The sequence below is a fragment of the Dipteris shenzhenensis genome, chromosome 29, assembly GCF_047967505.1.
Source record: "Dipteris shenzhenensis isolate YYH24624 ecotype China chromosome 29, Dip_SZ_1.0, whole genome shotgun sequence".
Taxonomy (NCBI): domain Eukaryota; kingdom Viridiplantae; phylum Streptophyta; class Polypodiopsida; order Gleicheniales; family Dipteridaceae; genus Dipteris; species Dipteris shenzhenensis.
Window position 1 is genome coordinate 7,254,264 of NC_141624.1, and position 17,555 is coordinate 7,271,818.

The 17,555-nt window shown below is 39.2% G+C and overlaps 1 protein-coding gene across 1 annotated transcript; it reads left to right on the top strand.

Moving 5' to 3' along the window:
- The first annotated feature begins 7,972 nt into the window (after nucleotides 1-7,972).
- Nucleotides 7,973-9,363, top strand: LOC147882372 (oxygen-evolving enhancer protein 3-1, chloroplastic-like). The gene is made up of 3 exons (XM_087400927.1): nucleotides 7,973-8,352; nucleotides 8,673-8,968; nucleotides 9,056-9,363. Exons 1-3 carry the CDS (start codon nucleotides 8,061-8,063, stop codon nucleotides 9,152-9,154), a joined length of 687 nt encoding a protein of 228 aa, XP_087257053.1. The 5' UTR covers nucleotides 7,973-8,060; the 3' UTR covers nucleotides 9,155-9,363.
- Nucleotides 9,364-17,555: the final 8,192 nt, after the last annotated feature.

A 17,555-nucleotide genomic window follows, 5' to 3' on the forward strand; every position in this document is an offset into this window, starting at 1 on the left:
CAAAGGCTACAACAATCAACTCATAGCAGTAGGAGAGACTATGAATCCAGCAGAAATGGTTCAAGTCATCCTGAATGGACTAGGAGAGGGATACGAGAATCTAGTCCAAAGTATTGCCATTCAATGGCAAATTCTGACAATGGAAGGACTTCAGTCAGTCTTACTTGGTGAAGAACTCAGGACTCAAGCCATTCATGCATGCAAAGGTCATTCTAATGATCAGGCATTCATAGCTTCAGACAGAAGCAGAGGCAGAGGTAGATCATTCTAAAGAAGTGGTCACCATCAACAACAAAGTTATCAGCAAAGTCAACATCAGCATCAAGATTCACTAGGATTTGAAACTTTTATGCCAAAAATTTTAAAATTTCGCCAAGATTTATAGGTTTTACTTCAAAATTCAAAGGAAAATATATACAAGTGTACTGTATCCTATCGATATTGTGAAACTAAAAAAATGATCTCGATAAACTTTGTCAACATTTTATATTAATAAAAAAACATAGCTTCAATAAAAGCATCCATGAGCATCATCCTTAGCAACATCAGAATTAGCAAAGAGGAAATCATTCCAATTAAGGAAGATTCCAAGGACGAGGGAATGCATCCACCAACGTGTCAAACATTCAATGCAACAATTGTCATAAGTTTGGACAATATGAAAGAGATTGCCGCGAGAAGTAGTATGATCAAGGTGGTCAATCTAGCAATAATCGAGGGAATCTCTATGGAAGAGGAAATCATCGTGGTGGACATTCTAGAAAGTCACAGTCATTTTGCAAACGAACATGGGAATATGTTTCTTGCAAACGAGGAAATGTAGAAGATTGATACAATGTATCTAGAAATGTATCTAGACACTGATTGCAATACAAAAGAACATTTCAGCTATCAAGTCGAGCTTGAGTATGCAGACAGTAACAAATCCATTATCAATCCATACCAAAAGCCATAACATTAATGAGCTTCTGGATTTGTTTACAAGTGAATTTGTGTCTTTTTTGCTAGGATAGGAACAACCACTATTTGTGCTTTGAAAAAACATAGAAACTAGATTGCCATTGAGAAGGATCCTTTGCAAGCTACGCTCATCTTGCAAAGGGTCTATGCAATCAATGATCATCTTGGTGCTAACCAGGAAGTTGGAAAAAAATGTAGTAGTACAAATGGCACCCAAAATGTAGGTCAGAAATCTAATGTCAAGCTTGATGATCAACTCTATGACATTTAGTATGTATGACGTTTCATATGATGTAACACACATCTGGTGTAATAATAGTATAAACTTTCAATAAATATGTGCTCTCTTTTCTTTCTTTCATAGTATTCATGTGTCATGGAAATTAAGTCTTTAAAATTCTTGCTCATTTATTTTTTTTTCACTTTGTTCTTAGTAATTCAACAATAATAAATTAGAGTTTTCATCCATAAATGTATTAAGTTTGTAAGCTTTACTTCTTTTTCCTTTCTTTTATATTGTCTATGTGTCATTACAATCAACTCTTTTACAAATCTTGATTATTGAATATTTTTTAATTTTGTTTATAATGATGCTACATAATAAATTGAATTGTTGTTAATCAATGTATTATTAAGCAAGCTTTAATATATGTTATTAGATACTTTTAAACATTATAATTATAAATAAAGAATAATGTTTGTCTCCACACTTTCATACATCTTTGTTTTATCATTTTTAGGTAGGAGGTCTCCTAATCTAATGCTTTTAGGTTAAAAACTCATAGTTAAAACATCCACTTGATGAAAGCTTGCAAATGTAAAGTGTGTAAAGAATAAAGGAATATACTCAACTCTCTTTATAGGAGGGAAAAGAGATTAAAGTAGCACTGACTATAAATGCAATGAAGAATAATTTTGAAACAAATACTTCTTCTCATCGGGTTTTCATCTCAAAGAGAGGCTCCCTTTGAGAGTAGTTGTATATTATCTTATTATGTAGTTTGATGTTCATTAAAGTGTTCATCCTAGCTTGTATAGTAGGTCCTGAATTTTCTGGAAATAAGAATTCTCAAGAAAAAATTATTACCATGTACCCAATGTCATGAATATTAATCTATTATAAAAGAATATGGATCACAAAGTGCATCTTATAAAAAAAACTTGTTGATAAATTATCAAGGATTTTAAATATATATATTTCCTTTAAAAGATCCCATATAAAAAAAGCAATGTTTTTTTTAATTTTAGGATTTCTAAAATTATCCCCAAAACAAAATTCTATATAAAACTAATATGTTTTTAAATGGATAGGTTTAAATTTCACCTCAATTTTAAACTTTGGTTGAAATCTAGTACTATTTTCAAGGAATCTTAAAAGTGGGCAACAAGCAATAGTCTTGAAGTAATATGAAATAATATTCCCATCATAATGGAGGCCTTGCCATGTCAATTTTAGGTCACACAAACATAATGGTGGGTACTCCACGCTAGGAGAGTTCCACCCTCCTTTTTGGGAGTTAGCCCCTTGACTTTAGGAGGCTTCATAGATCTACCCTAAATGGAGCTACTTACCTAATAATTCTACCATTAGATTTGACCACTTGCTTTAGATTAAATGGAGCTTATTGTTTACTCTACATCCTTACTTGAGGGATCTCACAGATGCGGGGTGGGGACCTTGATATATTCACCAAACAATGATCAGCTACATTTGAGTGGTTGGTAAGATAGATGGTGGTGACCTATGGAGGGGATTCCTACCCACCTTCGAGAGCCTATATTAGTGATCCTTGATTTTAGCAAAAGTTTTCAAAAAGAAAATCAAGATCCTACTATAGTATATGAGTGATTTGGTTTATACACTGCTCGTCCTCCTATTATCTTGATGTCCATTATGCACTTCTAACTTGTATTGAGTGTTTCCTCCTCTATTGTCTGTTCTTGACTAATACAGTTGCATTTTTTATCCATTCTTGTGTTTTGTTAGTTGGTTTGGGTTTTGGAGAGAATCTTTGAGTGAATGTTTTAATTAGAGTATGCATCATTGATATCATAACTTAGTTTTGGAAGAAGCGGTGCACATCCCTTACTCTTCCCATATCCTACACATTCCATCCTTCTCTCTAAAGTTTTATCTCTTTCCATAGAATCCCACTTCTTTGAGTTCCATAATGTCCCAAAGGAGGAGGCTAAAAAGTTCATCAAGAGCTAAATAATTGACGAATAGGAATGCTATGCTCCAAGAACAACTTCAAGATGGACACATTGCCATCCAAAATAAAATTTCTAAATTGGAGGAAAAGATGGCTTCAAAGATGAGTGACTTTGGAGGGAAAGATGGCTTCAGAGATGAGTGAATTTGGCCAAAAAATGTCTCAACAAATTTCTCAAAGCATAGATCAAGCTACTCAAGCTTTGTAAGGACTAGCAAACTCAAATCACAATAGTGGAACCCACTTTGGGGCTCTAGGTCCTCATAGCCTAAGGTAGTTCTCCTAGAGGAGGGTATCATCACTCTTAACACTAGTTTGGTAACTAAATAGGACATAAAAATTCCCTTTTGATGTTTTGAAAAAAAATTCACAACTTGATCTAGATATAGTTTTTGAGGATTCCCTCTTGAGCTTAAGGTAGACTCATAAGACTATTTGAAAAAATACAAGGAACATAAAAAGAATCATGTTACAAAGTCCCCACACAAAAATATAGTTTACACAATTTTTCTTCTTAAAAGGATTCAAAAGAGGTTTTATAGAAAATATTGCTTTCATAAATTTGAAGGAACCATAAGTGTTCTACATATAAGCATTTTTTGTTGGTATCACTCATTCATGACTAGAGACACTCTATAAAACTAATTTAGGCCTTTGAATGTTCCTATGATATCAATAAGCAACAATCAAAATAAACTTTGAATTTGATGTTTTACACCTCATATTAGGTCCCCTAAAAACCATTCTACTCCATAATATCATATGGAAGACATATGATTGAGTTTATATTTTTTTAGTACATGTTAAATAATGTGCAAAAGATCAAATTCGCTTAACTATCAACATTCACAAAAATTTAATTTGGAATCCATAAATCGTAGTAAGTAGATTCTCCAACTCCAAAATCAATCTAAACATTTGTGTTATAGTTATTATTGGACTATGGGAAACAAAAACTATGAGAAAACTCATTCTAATCAAGAAATATGGCCATTTTATCTAAAAGTTGAGAAATCAGCTTAAAATTTTAGTGATAACTTGACCTAAAAAGTATGATTATTCCAAATCCAAAAGAAATCTAAGCATTTTTATTATAGTTATTATTAGACTATGAGAACCAAAAACTATGAGAAAACTCATTGTAATCAAGGATGATGGCCATGCTATCTAAAAGTTGAGAAAAGAGCTTGAAATTTTAGTGATAACTTGACCTAAAAAGTTTATGTAAAATCATAGGTGTGAGTTCCAACCATAATAATTCCAATTTTTTTTAGCACATAAGTATTAGGGTCAATAATCAAACCCCAAAATACCTTATCAACACCTTAGAATAATTCTAGGAAGTGGCTACATTAACAAGTCATAAAAGTGTCTTAGGACTTTTTTTTGTCCTTCTATCAAACTAGTGTTAAGGAATCTTAGGCTCCCACCTATCTAAATGCTTTATGGTGGATACATACCTAGACTTGTAAGCATTTGATGGAGCTCTTAACCCTAAGAAGTTATGAAGAGGCTTAACCTTTACTTTTATTCCCAAACATTCACTATAAAGAAGAAGCTTACACTTTACTTTTAGCCCCAATCATTCACTAAAAAGAAGAACCTCTACCTAGCCACCATCAAGCTCACTAAGGGAGCTTTGCATTGATGGGAATCCATCCAAAGTAGGATCTAAATAGGACTCCACACTCCCATCACCACATGGTATGATCTAGTCCAAGCCATGGAGAAGCAATTTATAACCCTTGTGGGCCACTTGTCTACAAACAAAGAATGCTACTACACACATGGTAATTCTTTAAGCAAAAGCGTGGATAGTTAGTCTCACAATACACAAAGAGCATCAAGTACTTTAGGGGGCTTCTTCCACATATCTAGCAAGAGGTTCATGTCTTCAATTCACACACTTTGAATCAACATTTTCTAGTTGTAGAAAGAGTTGAGAGGAAGCAATCCAATGAATCTATAAATTTCAGCAAATCCTCTCCAACAAAACCCCCTAACACTAACCTTAATAATAGCAACATCAGCATCATAAGGGAGCCAAGAAGTGGCTTCCCCTAGAGGAATATACTAAGAAAAAGTCCAAGAACATTGCAGCATTGTGAGAAGCATGATAGCAATAAGAATTAATGTAGAAGAAAAGCAAGTGTTGCTAGAACCCATTCTATAATCAAAGTAGAGGAGTGGATAGAGGTAAATCATAATATAAATCCAACGATTGGAAATTTCTCTCAAGGTTGTGACCCTAACCATCCTAAAATTCACATCCATTTTGAAATTGACTCTTTGGGGTTCAGTGTTCAAGCTCACTATTGTGTTCATGTGATTGATCTCCATTGCGTCCATGCTCTCTTACACTATCGTGTTCTAGCATGCCCTTACCCTTGCACTCTCTACCCTTGTACTCCCTCCTCCTCCTCCTCCTTCCTCCCTCCTCCTCCTCCTCCCTCATCCTTCTCCTCCTCCTCCCTCCTCCTCCTCCTCCTTCCTCCTCCTCCCATCTCCTTCTCCTTCCTCCTCCTTCCTCCCTCCTCCTCCTCCTCCTCCCTCCTCCTACTCCTAGTCCTACTCCTACTCCTTCCTCCCTCCTCCTCCTCCCTGCCTCTCCTCCTCCCTTCTCCTTCTCCTCCTCCTCCACTCACCTCTCTCCTCCTCCTCCTTCCTTGTCCCTCCTCTCAACCCTTCCCCCTTGAATCCGCGAAGAAGACTAGCTCTCCATTCCTCAACCTTGGACTCCTAAACCTTGTAACCCCCTCTGAACCCTACAACTCCTAGTTCGCTCTCTCAACCTTGTCCCCCTTTCTAACCCTAAAATCCCCTTCTAAACCCTTGAACTCCCGTGGAGGTGTGAGCCTCCATCAATCATTATAATCAAGCCCTCTTTCTCACCCATACGTGCATGAGATCTACTTTCCATGCTTTAGCCTACACCTCTCACCGAAACACGACTTGAGAACCTATGCTACACTTGTGAACACCTATGCTATAATGAGGAACGACATGACTATTGGTGACCAACACCCTCGGAACCTGGAAAAATAGTGACAACAATACACCATGTCATGGATGAGCAAAGGTCAAATTTTGAGGGTTGTTGAACAATGACTTGTCAAGTTTTCTATTGTTGCTTTCCAAGATCAAGTCCTTGGTGATGTAGTTCCCATGGATTATGGAGTATTTTGGGCAAGCCTTATGAATTGGACAAGTCACTAGTATATATGGACTAAGTTTCATTAATTCGCACGTTTTTTTTAATTCAAAAAAAGCGCTTAAATTTACGTTTTTTACGATTTAAAATGTTTCAAACGCTTTTTTCCATTTTATTGGTATGAATAACTAGCTATTCGTATGAATAACTTTATTCATATGAGTAACACAGTTTATTCGTACGAATAAAAGTAGTATAAAAAAACAACCACTCTCATTTTTGGTATTCGTATGAATACAACCACATGCCTTCCTTGTTGCCACCTCAACTACTTGCTTGCTAGCCCTGCTACCTCCTGCTTGCTTACGGTACCTACCAACTCACCCACCTTTCATAGGTACCTTCTTCACCCTTGTTTGCGACTGACACTCATCTCTCTTGCGAGAGATGTGTTGTAGTCTTTCGTTATTAATTAATGTTTGTTTTGTTTTGGACTGGCACTCATCGCTCTTACGAGAGTTATGTGATGCAGTCTTTTTATATTAATTAATGTTTGTTTTGTATTGTATTTTAGTGTCCAGATTGACACTCATCTCTCTTGCGAGAGTTGTGTGCTACACTCTGTTTTTGTTAATTAATGTTTTTTTTGTATTGTAGTCTTTTTAATGTTTGTTTTGATTTATGTTTGAGACTGGCACTCATCTCTCCTATGAGAGTTGTGTGTTGCAGTTTCATTTTTATATAAATTATTATTTTTTATCTGAGACTAGCACTCATCTCTCTTAAGAGAGTTGTGTGTTGCAGTCTCAGTTTGTAGACATGTTTGTTTGTAGGAACTCTTGGGCTGGCACTCATCGCTCTTAAGAGAGTTGTGTGTTGCAGTCTAAGCTTAATGATGTTTTCATATATGCTTATTATGGCACTCATCCTCCACTCTAGCTACGACATGGTTGCCCATTCCATCTCCTCCAGCTGCTACACTGATCACACATTGGTGACAACAAAATCAGCAATAACCTGATGACTGCCATATGATATGGATGACCTTAGGGCAGGTTCAGACTAGGTGCTCGGACACCCTGCCAAAAAAAAGATCAAGGGCCGCTATCTTGCTTGGACTAATCAACGTAGCGGGCCTGAATGCTGAAAGAAAATTATAGGCTGCCCAAGCGATGATGGGTGGTTGAAATTTTTTATGCGCAAATTGTGTTTATTGGGTATCGGACTTGATCCGTGGGCTCCAGAGCCACTGAAACACTAAGTCAATAAACATTGGTTTGTAATTAAGAGAGCTCACTTTATGTTAAAACTTTTCGTCGGGTGGTGTGAACGGCCACACCGACAGGCATGTCTATTGTCTCATGCACGCCGACGGGCTGTCCGGGCACCTAATCTGAACCTTGCCGATGTGAACCACCACACCGACGGACATGTCATGCACACCATGCCGTGTGGGCATCGAGCCGGAACCCTACCGTGACCAGCTACCATACACCAATCCTATGAGGGCGAGGGGGAGCTGTTGAAAGTTGGGGGGGGGTGAGAGAAGATGGGGGAAAGGAGATGAGTGGGGGGGGGGGGGGGGGGGGATGGTTGGATGGGAGGATATCTGGCCTTATCCTATCAGGATGAAATGAAAAGGAAAGAAAGAGCAAGTCATCACACAATGTTGTGAAAGGAATAGAGGCTTTCATCTTCTCCAACTCTCTCACTCGAGCTTTTGGAGCGTCCTGGCTATGGCGACCTCATCTGCAACCGTGGCTATGGCGGGCATCTCCTCCCCTTCCCTCCCCCCTTCTTCCCCTTCCCCCTCCAAATTCGTCTCCCTTAAGCCTTCCTTCCTCCCCTCCATCCGTTCCTCCCTCCCCCAACAGCTTCCTCCCCTCTCCGACCAGCAGCCCGCTTCCCGCCGTGCCTTGCTCGGCCTTCTCTTTGCTTCCGCCCCTGCCGTTTTGCTCGCCCAGGACGCCCTCGCTGCCGCCTCCAGCATCAAGGTCGAAGGTCCTCCCCCTCCGTCCGGTGGCCTTCGTAAGTCTCTCCCAACTCTTCCTTCATGGTCTCCAATGTGTCCGTCGATCGGTCTTGTATGCCTTCGGATTTGATTAGCGTCTGGGAGATCAGACTCGTGCTGCTAAAGATGTCTTGGTCTCTCGAAGGTGGATTCGAATTGTTTCCTTGAGCATCTCATTTTTGTTGCGCGTGCAACGTTGTGATGCTTAGAGGGACAGACAGTAGGCGTCACAGATAATGGGTGCCTTTTAGTCTCGCATTGCAATGAAAGTATGTAAAGTAGTATGTAGTTTTTCTATGATCAATTGCTCAGTCCTGACGCTCCTTCATTCCTGCAGCGGGGACTGAAAATGCCGATCAAGCTCGTGATACAGATCTTCCTTTGAAAGAACGTTTTTACCTTCAGAAACTCTCTCCTGCGGAAGCAGCTGCCAGAGCCAAGGATTCTGCCAAAGACATCGTTGGAGTGAAAGCCCTCATCGACAAGAAGGCGTGGCCTTATGTGCAGAACGACCTGCGCCTCAAGGCCTCATACTTGCGGTTCGATCTCAACACAGTCATCGACTCAAAGAACAAGGACGAGAAAAAGGCCATCAAGCCTTTGGTTTCCAAGCTCTTTGACACCATCAATAATGTAAGTTCCCCGACCTTTATTCTGAGAATTCTCAGTTCTGAGGCTATCCATCTTGATCTGACTGATGTCCCTCTGTTCTGTTTTCAGCTCGATTATGCAGCAAGGAGCAAGAGCGTACCTAAGGCAGAAAAATACTACGCGGAGACAGTCACTGCACTGAACGACGTCCTGGCCAAGATCGCTTGAAGGCTTCACCTGATCTTGCAGTTTCTTGAATTGCAAGCTTGTACCTTAAATCGTTCTCCTACCTTAAAAAATTTTAAGGTTCCCCAGATGGTGTCTTCTTTAGCGTCCCAATTTGTTCGTTAATACTTTGCTCTCTATGAACTGAGGTCTTGTAGACGAGTTCTTCCTTCATTACACCATCAATTTTAGAGGCGCTTCAAGTCTATCAATCTGAGCATCCGCTTTCTATCTGAAATGGTGTTTTCCAACCTAACATCATATGAGTTATTGAAAATGGCTATGGACTTTATCTCTGCATCCCAAATGTGATGTATATGCGTTACGCTTTGATACTTTTCCTCCTGTCTTTTGAATAAGATATATTATCTTAATCAAGGTACTATGTGATACTGGTTGGTGAAGTGATTGTACCTTTTCTTTCTCTTAAGAGAACAAGGCATCCGCCTGCTCACCTTCACTAGTAACGATTGTTATCTGCTCCACATGTTGGTGGAGGGCGTCCTTATGCCTGTATCATACTTCAATGGAAAGAGGAGATCAAAGTGACAGTTATTTAACAATTAAGAGGCTTGAGGTTGGTAGTGATTGTGATCTTAGAGAGGGGATCTCCTGATTCTCCTGGAAATGCTACCGATCTATAAACTTTTTAAGCAGTTCTTATGCCTACAGTCTTGTCTCGAAATAGGGTAGACCTTGATTACAGCTATATAGCATGGTAAGTAATCTAGTCTCAACCAATCTACAGATTTCTTCCACTGCAGAAACATGAGTTCAGGCAGAAGGGTAAGGAAGGGGAGGGAGAAACTAGGAGATGTGCAAAAAACGAAACCAGTGAAATTGCCACGACTAAGTGCTCTAGAAAATGGGGGTGCCCTTTGCCAAATGAATGTACGCTTGAGAAGTGTCTCCCTTCTTACATTCAAAAGTGACTTTTTCCCTTCTCTTCCCTATATCCTTCGTTTTAAAGTACGTGTTGTGAATGTCTCAAAAGAGAAGTGTTTAAGTGAATATTGATCATCAGCTTTTTTGGAACCGTGATATACAATACTCTAAGATAAGATCTTCAATTTGCAACACTTTGATGCGCTATGGGATGTTACTGTATGTAGACCCTCATCCATAGGCTGCTACTCAGCTATGCCTCCCATCGGTCTCATGAGTGATTTGGTAGGTTATTCCTTCAAGAAGTTGTGAAGGGGGTCTCTTCAAATGTGGAGCCGACACTCGGTATGGGTATGGCAGATATAGTTCAAGCACCCGTTGGTTTATGGAGTTTTAGCATGGTGAGTTGGAGGCATGGGGTTCGAAGGCAAATCTCGTATGCCTAGGTCCGTCAGGGTCTTGGTATTTTTCCTGCTCTCTAAGTTTCCTTTAAAGTACAAAGCGTCCTTACTTGAGAAGGCGCCGAGTAAAGGAGGAGGGGGGAAAGAGTTCTCCACGAGATGTCTTGGTGGGTGTAAGCGCCTCGCACAGCTAAGCTGGTTCTCAGAACAAAACAAAACATGTGGAAATTGGAATAATTCCAAGGGAGGTGCACTAACAAAACCCCTTTCTTTTGGACTCAGTGATTGCATGTTGTTTTTTGCCTTAGGCCAAACTTTTTCTAAGGTCTCTCTTAAATGGTCAAAGACATGCTTGTAGAAGTGAAAGATAACCTAAGTTTGAATTATTGAGAAATTTAATAATCCTTGAAAATATCTAGTCAATTCTACAACACAATTTACAACTATCAGTTTGCCTTATCTTAGTTATACCTCTTGGGGAGAACGAAAGCACACTTCCACATCAAAAAGCAAGTAGCCCAAGATGGAAAATATATGACCAATTGGAAAACCTCAAATTTCCATGCGTATTTTGAAAATGAGGACCTTCAAAAGGTGGTTGAGGGGGTTTACACTATGACTTGTCGCTCAAATAATAAATGAATCTATGCCATGGGTGGGATGAGTAGCCAATCTTACCCGTCCATCACCCTTGGGCATGCCCACGGGTGAGCTAGTATGTAAACACCCTGAGTTCAAGGACATGCATTTTTCCTTGATTAAGGTGCTATAACATGGTCAAACAAACAGCCAATTCTTTTCAATAGAAGCAAAATATAGGACGCTCATAATGGGTGTATGTGAGTCTATATGACTTAGAAGAATCATGTTAAAAACATATTACTTAGATGATCAATAAGCTCAAACACTAGCCAAAAATCCATCATAGCATTGCTAAATAAAGTAGATTAATGTTAGAGAACAATTCATCAAATAATTACCTTGAAACATTGTGATAGCAAAGATAATGTTGTAAACATCTTCACCAAATCTCTTTGGAAAGAGCTTTTTGAGAAATGATAACAAGCTCTTGGTTAGACTCAGAGAAAAGACATTCCTAAAGGAATGTCGTGGAATGCAATGTTCCACACTTCTTCCATTCTTGATAACTATCATTTTGAGGGAAGGCCTATTTCATTATGTTAATATTGAGGCAAGGTGTCGAGGATTCATCTCAACATCGTGTGTTCATATGGTGCATAGCACATAACAAAAAGAGTGCTAAAAGACACAAGGGTTAGAAACCCTAGCCCTAAAGAGTGTTTTCATTCTTTAAGTAGTATAGTGTACAATTAGTCATTGGGTGTGTGCTCTCTAGCTATGCCATCTCTCCTTATGTTCACTCTCCTCTCCCTCTCTCTCCTCATATTTGTTTAGGGACATCTTGCTAGTGACCTTGTGATGCTTAGTCTTGGACTTGATGCATTACTATTGAGAGATGGTCTTATGGCATGACTGAAGGCATATACTTGCTTGTCATAAAGACCATATTAGGAAAAGTGGAGCAATCTTATAAATTTGGGACTCTCTGAATTGGTTGAGTAGTAGGAGAATGTGCACTTTATACATCTTTTGCTCAATGGGAGTTAATTAAAATACTCTCCTTTTGCTTTTGCATTTAGCAACTTCTGGCACTATTTGTCATGAATGAATGGAATGCTTCCAATAGTATTAAAATAAAGGCATTTGTGTGCATTTGAATGAGGTAGGATCGACTTTGGTTGCATACTAATTACTCTTATAAATCCTTTTGCGATCAATTTCCATGATTATGATGTGCTATATATATAAAATGTGCATGATAGGTGCTTTCATTGCAAAATGTTGCATGCATGAAGTTATTGTCATGTGGTGACCACAATAAGCCTTAGTATTTATATGCTTTAAATGTTGACCCTCGGAAATCACATGAGAAGAGAGGGTGAACATGGCCAAGATGGCAACATGAGAACATGGTGTCAATATGGCAAAGAGTGGCAATGTGTTATGTCAACCATATTTGCATAAAGATGAGGCGGGAGATCAAGAGGGCTTGACAGTGCAACGGTGGACAATTCATGCCTAGGCAAAATAGATCTAATATTTAGAGGGATGCCAAGAGAGGTTAAAAGGGTGAGAACCTTGGAAATGACACTTAGCATCCCAAGGAGGAGTCCACAGGCATGCACTGGGCATGGGGGAGACTTCTAGAGAGAGGCTCCACAAAGGAAAGGCAAGAAGGATTTGAAGGGAGCACTCTGGTTAGTCGTGGTCGGGTGAAATTGTGCATGAGAAAGCCCTCTGGGTCGTAATATTGGTATCAGAGCTTCGTATGTTTCGTGTGGGTTGGCCGAGAAGCTTCAATCGTGAGTCCAAGATCTTTCATGTCGAACTCTGCAGATAAGTCTTGTTTTAGTTTTCTGATGTAGCTATCCTTGATTCCTGTCACAGTCAGATCATCTACATACAAAAGTGCAATGAAGACACTCCCTATCGCAATAATGCAATAGATCCAAAATCTCTCTTTCTCAAAGAAAATCTCACAAGAGAAATGGAAATGGACGGAAATTCTCCACTAACGGAAGTGAAGATCACTCGAAAGAACTCTCTCAATCTTTCAATCCCTCTCACTCTCTCAAGGATCACAATACCTCAGCGGAAGGCAAGGGAGCTCTGATACCATGACAAATATGAAGAGGGGAGAGGGGAAGAGTGGAGATGAGGAGAGAGGGCATAGCTAGAGAGCACACCACAAATGACTAACTATACACTAGATTTAGTTGAAAAAATAGAATATATAAAAACCCATTTAGGGTTAGGGTTAAGGGATCTAACCCTTTCCTTTATAGCACTCTATAAGGTTAGTGCTATGCACATATGATCACGTGATGGTGCTATGCACACATGATCACATGATGTTGAGCGTGAACTCTCAACATGAGGTGCACATCTACATAAAGAGACCACTCACACAGAGTTTTGGTTTATTTGTAATTGGGTCCAATTCGCCCTCCTATCGCACTACTTTCCTATTCAATTTGGTATTCCTTCATTGTGTGGTCTCTTTATTGAATGCTAATCATTTATCGTACTCTTTCGCATGATTGCATTGGTTGAATGAGGTTCACATATACATAAAGAGAGCACTAACATATAGCTTAGGGAAATCTATAATTGGGTACAAATTTCCCTACTTTCCTTAATACAACTTAGCATTCCTTCATTGTGTGGTATATTTCTTCAATGCTAATCCCTCAACATGTCTTCATACATCTATGGCCACATTACAACAAATGAATAGTGTAGTGACTCAAATTTTCCCATACCTTGTAGCATCTATAGCAACATACATAGGATGAAATAGGTTGCAATAATGAGTACCCAAGTAGACCAAGGGAAAAATACCAGCAATGTTTGGCGATCATAGGGGGAAGTGTTATAAAGAGTAGTGTAGGTCAAGTGGAGTGATGGTCAGAAGTCTCTAGCCATGACAGCATAGTTAGTGAGCAAACAAGTATTCATGCTAACAAGGCACAATCTATGCCAATTTTTTGGATTGATATCCCAATTTAGAGTAGTGATATGGGCATCAAGTGAAGATTTGCATCTTATTAGATCCTATGCATCCATAGATGTCTGGATGGAAGAGTAAAAGGCATTTATTAGAACATTCCAAGATGGAGCAAATATAACACGATCTAAATGCTGTCAAAGGTACACTGCTCAATAAGAAAAGCACCTTAGACAAGGTGGAATGGATTGACAAAGACAAGCACCTTAGACAAGCCAGAATGAAGCAAATACAAACCATCCTTGTTCGTTGTGCATGCAAACAAGAGTACCTACAAAGGGTGGTAAAAAGAATCAAAAGCAATGGGATTATGAACTTGCAAAGATAGATCAAACTAAGGCACTAGCGGATAGGGATGTTCCAGAAAAAGATCCATCATGGAGTCCAATTCTTGAAATTCCTCTTGAGAGAGTACACATTTGTGCGCTTCGTGCTATTGTGAGAATAATTGAAAAGTTGGTGCATCCATACATCCTTGATGCATATAACTTGAAGACCCAACAAGAGAGTGAGAGGATGATTACAAGAATTGAAAAGGGTCTTTCAAATATGGGACCACTCTGGGCAAGTAAATATTACAAAAGATGAGAAAAGATCAGGAATAATAGGTAATGTTCCTTGTAAGCTTTTTGCAAAGAAGAAGAATGATAAGTTCAAATGTGCTAATGAGTTTGATGTATGGAGAAAGTTACAAGTTTGATGTATGGAGAAAGTTACACAACGCCTGTTGTGAATGAGGGGGGAAGGGACAAAAAAAAAAGGAAAAGGCTTGAGTGTGGTTAGCTCTTGATAGCTTGGTACCTTTACTACTACAAAAGAAAAGATTCGAAGATGATGATGCCCATCGTTTCATCAATGCTGTGAATGACTTTAGCTAGAATATGGAGATAGCTTGGGGAAAGAATCATTTCACAATGTACATGGTAGTCTCTAACTTGGACATTGATTATGGAAGCATCGGAGTGTGGTCCACTTAGGGCATGGAAAGATCGCATTGGCAAGCACATTGTGCATATAACAAAGCGACCCAACATGGGGGTGGTAGAACTAAGTCAAGCCCGATGGTTCAATAGGTTCCATGGTGGTACAGGCATATCGAAATAAGATCAGCTGAAACACTAGCAGTCAAAGAGTTTTTATGTCCCATGCAGTGCAAGATGTTAATGCGGAACACCAAAGAAGAATATACAACTTATCAAATGCAAGATAGAATCATGCAAGGTGGCATGCAACCCATCATAGACAAGGACGTATATGGGTGGAGATAGATGAAAATGATGGTGTAGACTCTTCCAATGTGGATGCCCATGCATAAGTTTCAAAATTTCTTTGTAATTTTAGTTATGTGATTTGCAGTAAAGACAACATATAATGGCCATGAATTGCAGTACGAATGAGAAATTTTGAGTTATTGGATGTTAATTATAAGTATTTAGCTCAAGGTTGCACCAATTTTATTTTTTTAAGAGTTTTTATTAAAAACAAGTATTTTTTAAAATTAGGGTTTTGGGCCCTATATAAAAGAATGGGCCCTCATTTTCATTTCATTGTTTGAAGAGCTCTCCACTCCCACACCATCTCCCACTTGCCCCTGACATTTCCACCCTTTCTTTCACACACTCTCTCCATCCTCCATGGCCAGGGCCTAAGATCAAGGCAGCAAGGAGATTGACACATCAAAACTCACCTCCAAACTCAGAGATAGAGAGTGATAGCCCCTCTCCTCTCCCCCCAATGATCCCCGTCAAAGGGAGAAATTGCCATTCCAGAGACTAGAGAGGGAGCAAGGGACAGGGCCGTAGACAAAGGGACAGAGGAAGCACAGGAGGATCACAATGCAGAGACTGATGAACTTAGAGAGTACAAAGGAGCATGAAAAAGAGCAACAGCGAAGGACAGAGTAGAGGAACAAGTCAAGAGCAGAGAATTAGTGTTCACGCCCACGGGAAAGAGGATAGCCACCTCCATGCCCTCCACATCCAAGAAGAGGCCCTCCACATCAAGGGCAAAATGGCCCTCCTCTATTGAGGAAATACATGCTCATGCCAAGGACTGTGGCACTTCGGGAAATCAAAAAGTTTAGAAATTCTATCGATCTGCTCATCTCGATGGCAAGCTTCACAATGGTGGTACGCAAGGTCATGCAGGACCTCAACAATAGTCCCATGTCTCGGTATTATAGGCATGGAATTGTGGATGCTCCATGGCATACTTCTAGAGATGCCTTGCTTACCTTGCAACATATAATTGAGGCCTACTTGGTAGACATCATGGATGACACCCAGCTGGCTACAATCCACAGGAAAAGGGTCACTGTGACCCCCAAAGATATGCAATTTATTGTCCGTCCTAGGAAGCCCAAGTGCACTTAGGTTTTTTGTATATACGCCTTGGGTGAAAGTTAGAGTTCATATACTCTACCTTTGGGCATCAGTTTTGTGTCATCATCTTTTCAATATAATAAAGTGTCTTTTTTTGCATTGTCTTTGTATGTGCAATCTACAATTTACTTACATGCAATTGCAATTTACTTACATGTAAAATGAAATAATAAACAACAAATTTCAATGGAACATGCAAAAGGAAATAATACTCAATTTTACCTACATGCAAAAGGAAACAATATTCCGTAAAAAGTAAGAAAATAATTTGAAAATTGTATTCTTTATTGACATAGAGTGGTATTACAAAGAGCATCCACTTTAAGGCACAAGTTACTCTAGCCTATGGTTCTTCTTTCTTGGTTTAGGTCCATTTTTTGCTTGCTAAAGAAGAGAGGGTTGCACAATTTTATTCTCTATAGCTTGGGGATCCATAACACTAGCTAGCCCTACAATAGCTATGATGCTATGAAGAGGGCCAGATCGTGTGTTTGAGAACAAAAATAAACCTACACTACGCCTAACCAAAACAACATGATCCACAGTAGGACGGATGTCCTTCATCTTCACCATCCAACTAAGGACCTTGAACTTCATAATATTCAACTTTCCATCTGGTGTTAATTGCCGATGGAAGACCAAAAGGTGTTAAGCCACTCTATTGATGTAGTGGCCAATCGAAGCCATCCCCCCACTAGAAGACCCTCTGGCTCCACCCTTGCATCCATCATATTCATCAACCCATAAGATATCCTGCAACCAACACATTATATCAAAACCCTAAACCATGATTCATGATTATATAAATTAGGAAAACATCATTTTTTAGGAATTAATAAGAATTAGAACTTTCTCACACAAGAAAAATAATCTACATTATGTGACCAGGGCCTAGCTTTTGTAGGCCATTGAGACATAAGTTACCATGTCATGACTTTTATGTAAAAAAAACCTTGCAAACCCTAAATCTAACATCGTGTGACCAGGGCCTTGGTCGCATGATGTCATATTTAGGGTTTGCAAGGCCCTGGTTGACGATGTCAGATTTAGGGTTTGCAAGGGCTTTTTTAACATAAAATTCATGCACATGGTAACTTATGTCTCAATGGCCTCCCAGAAATGATTGTTTTAATCGATTGATTTTTTTG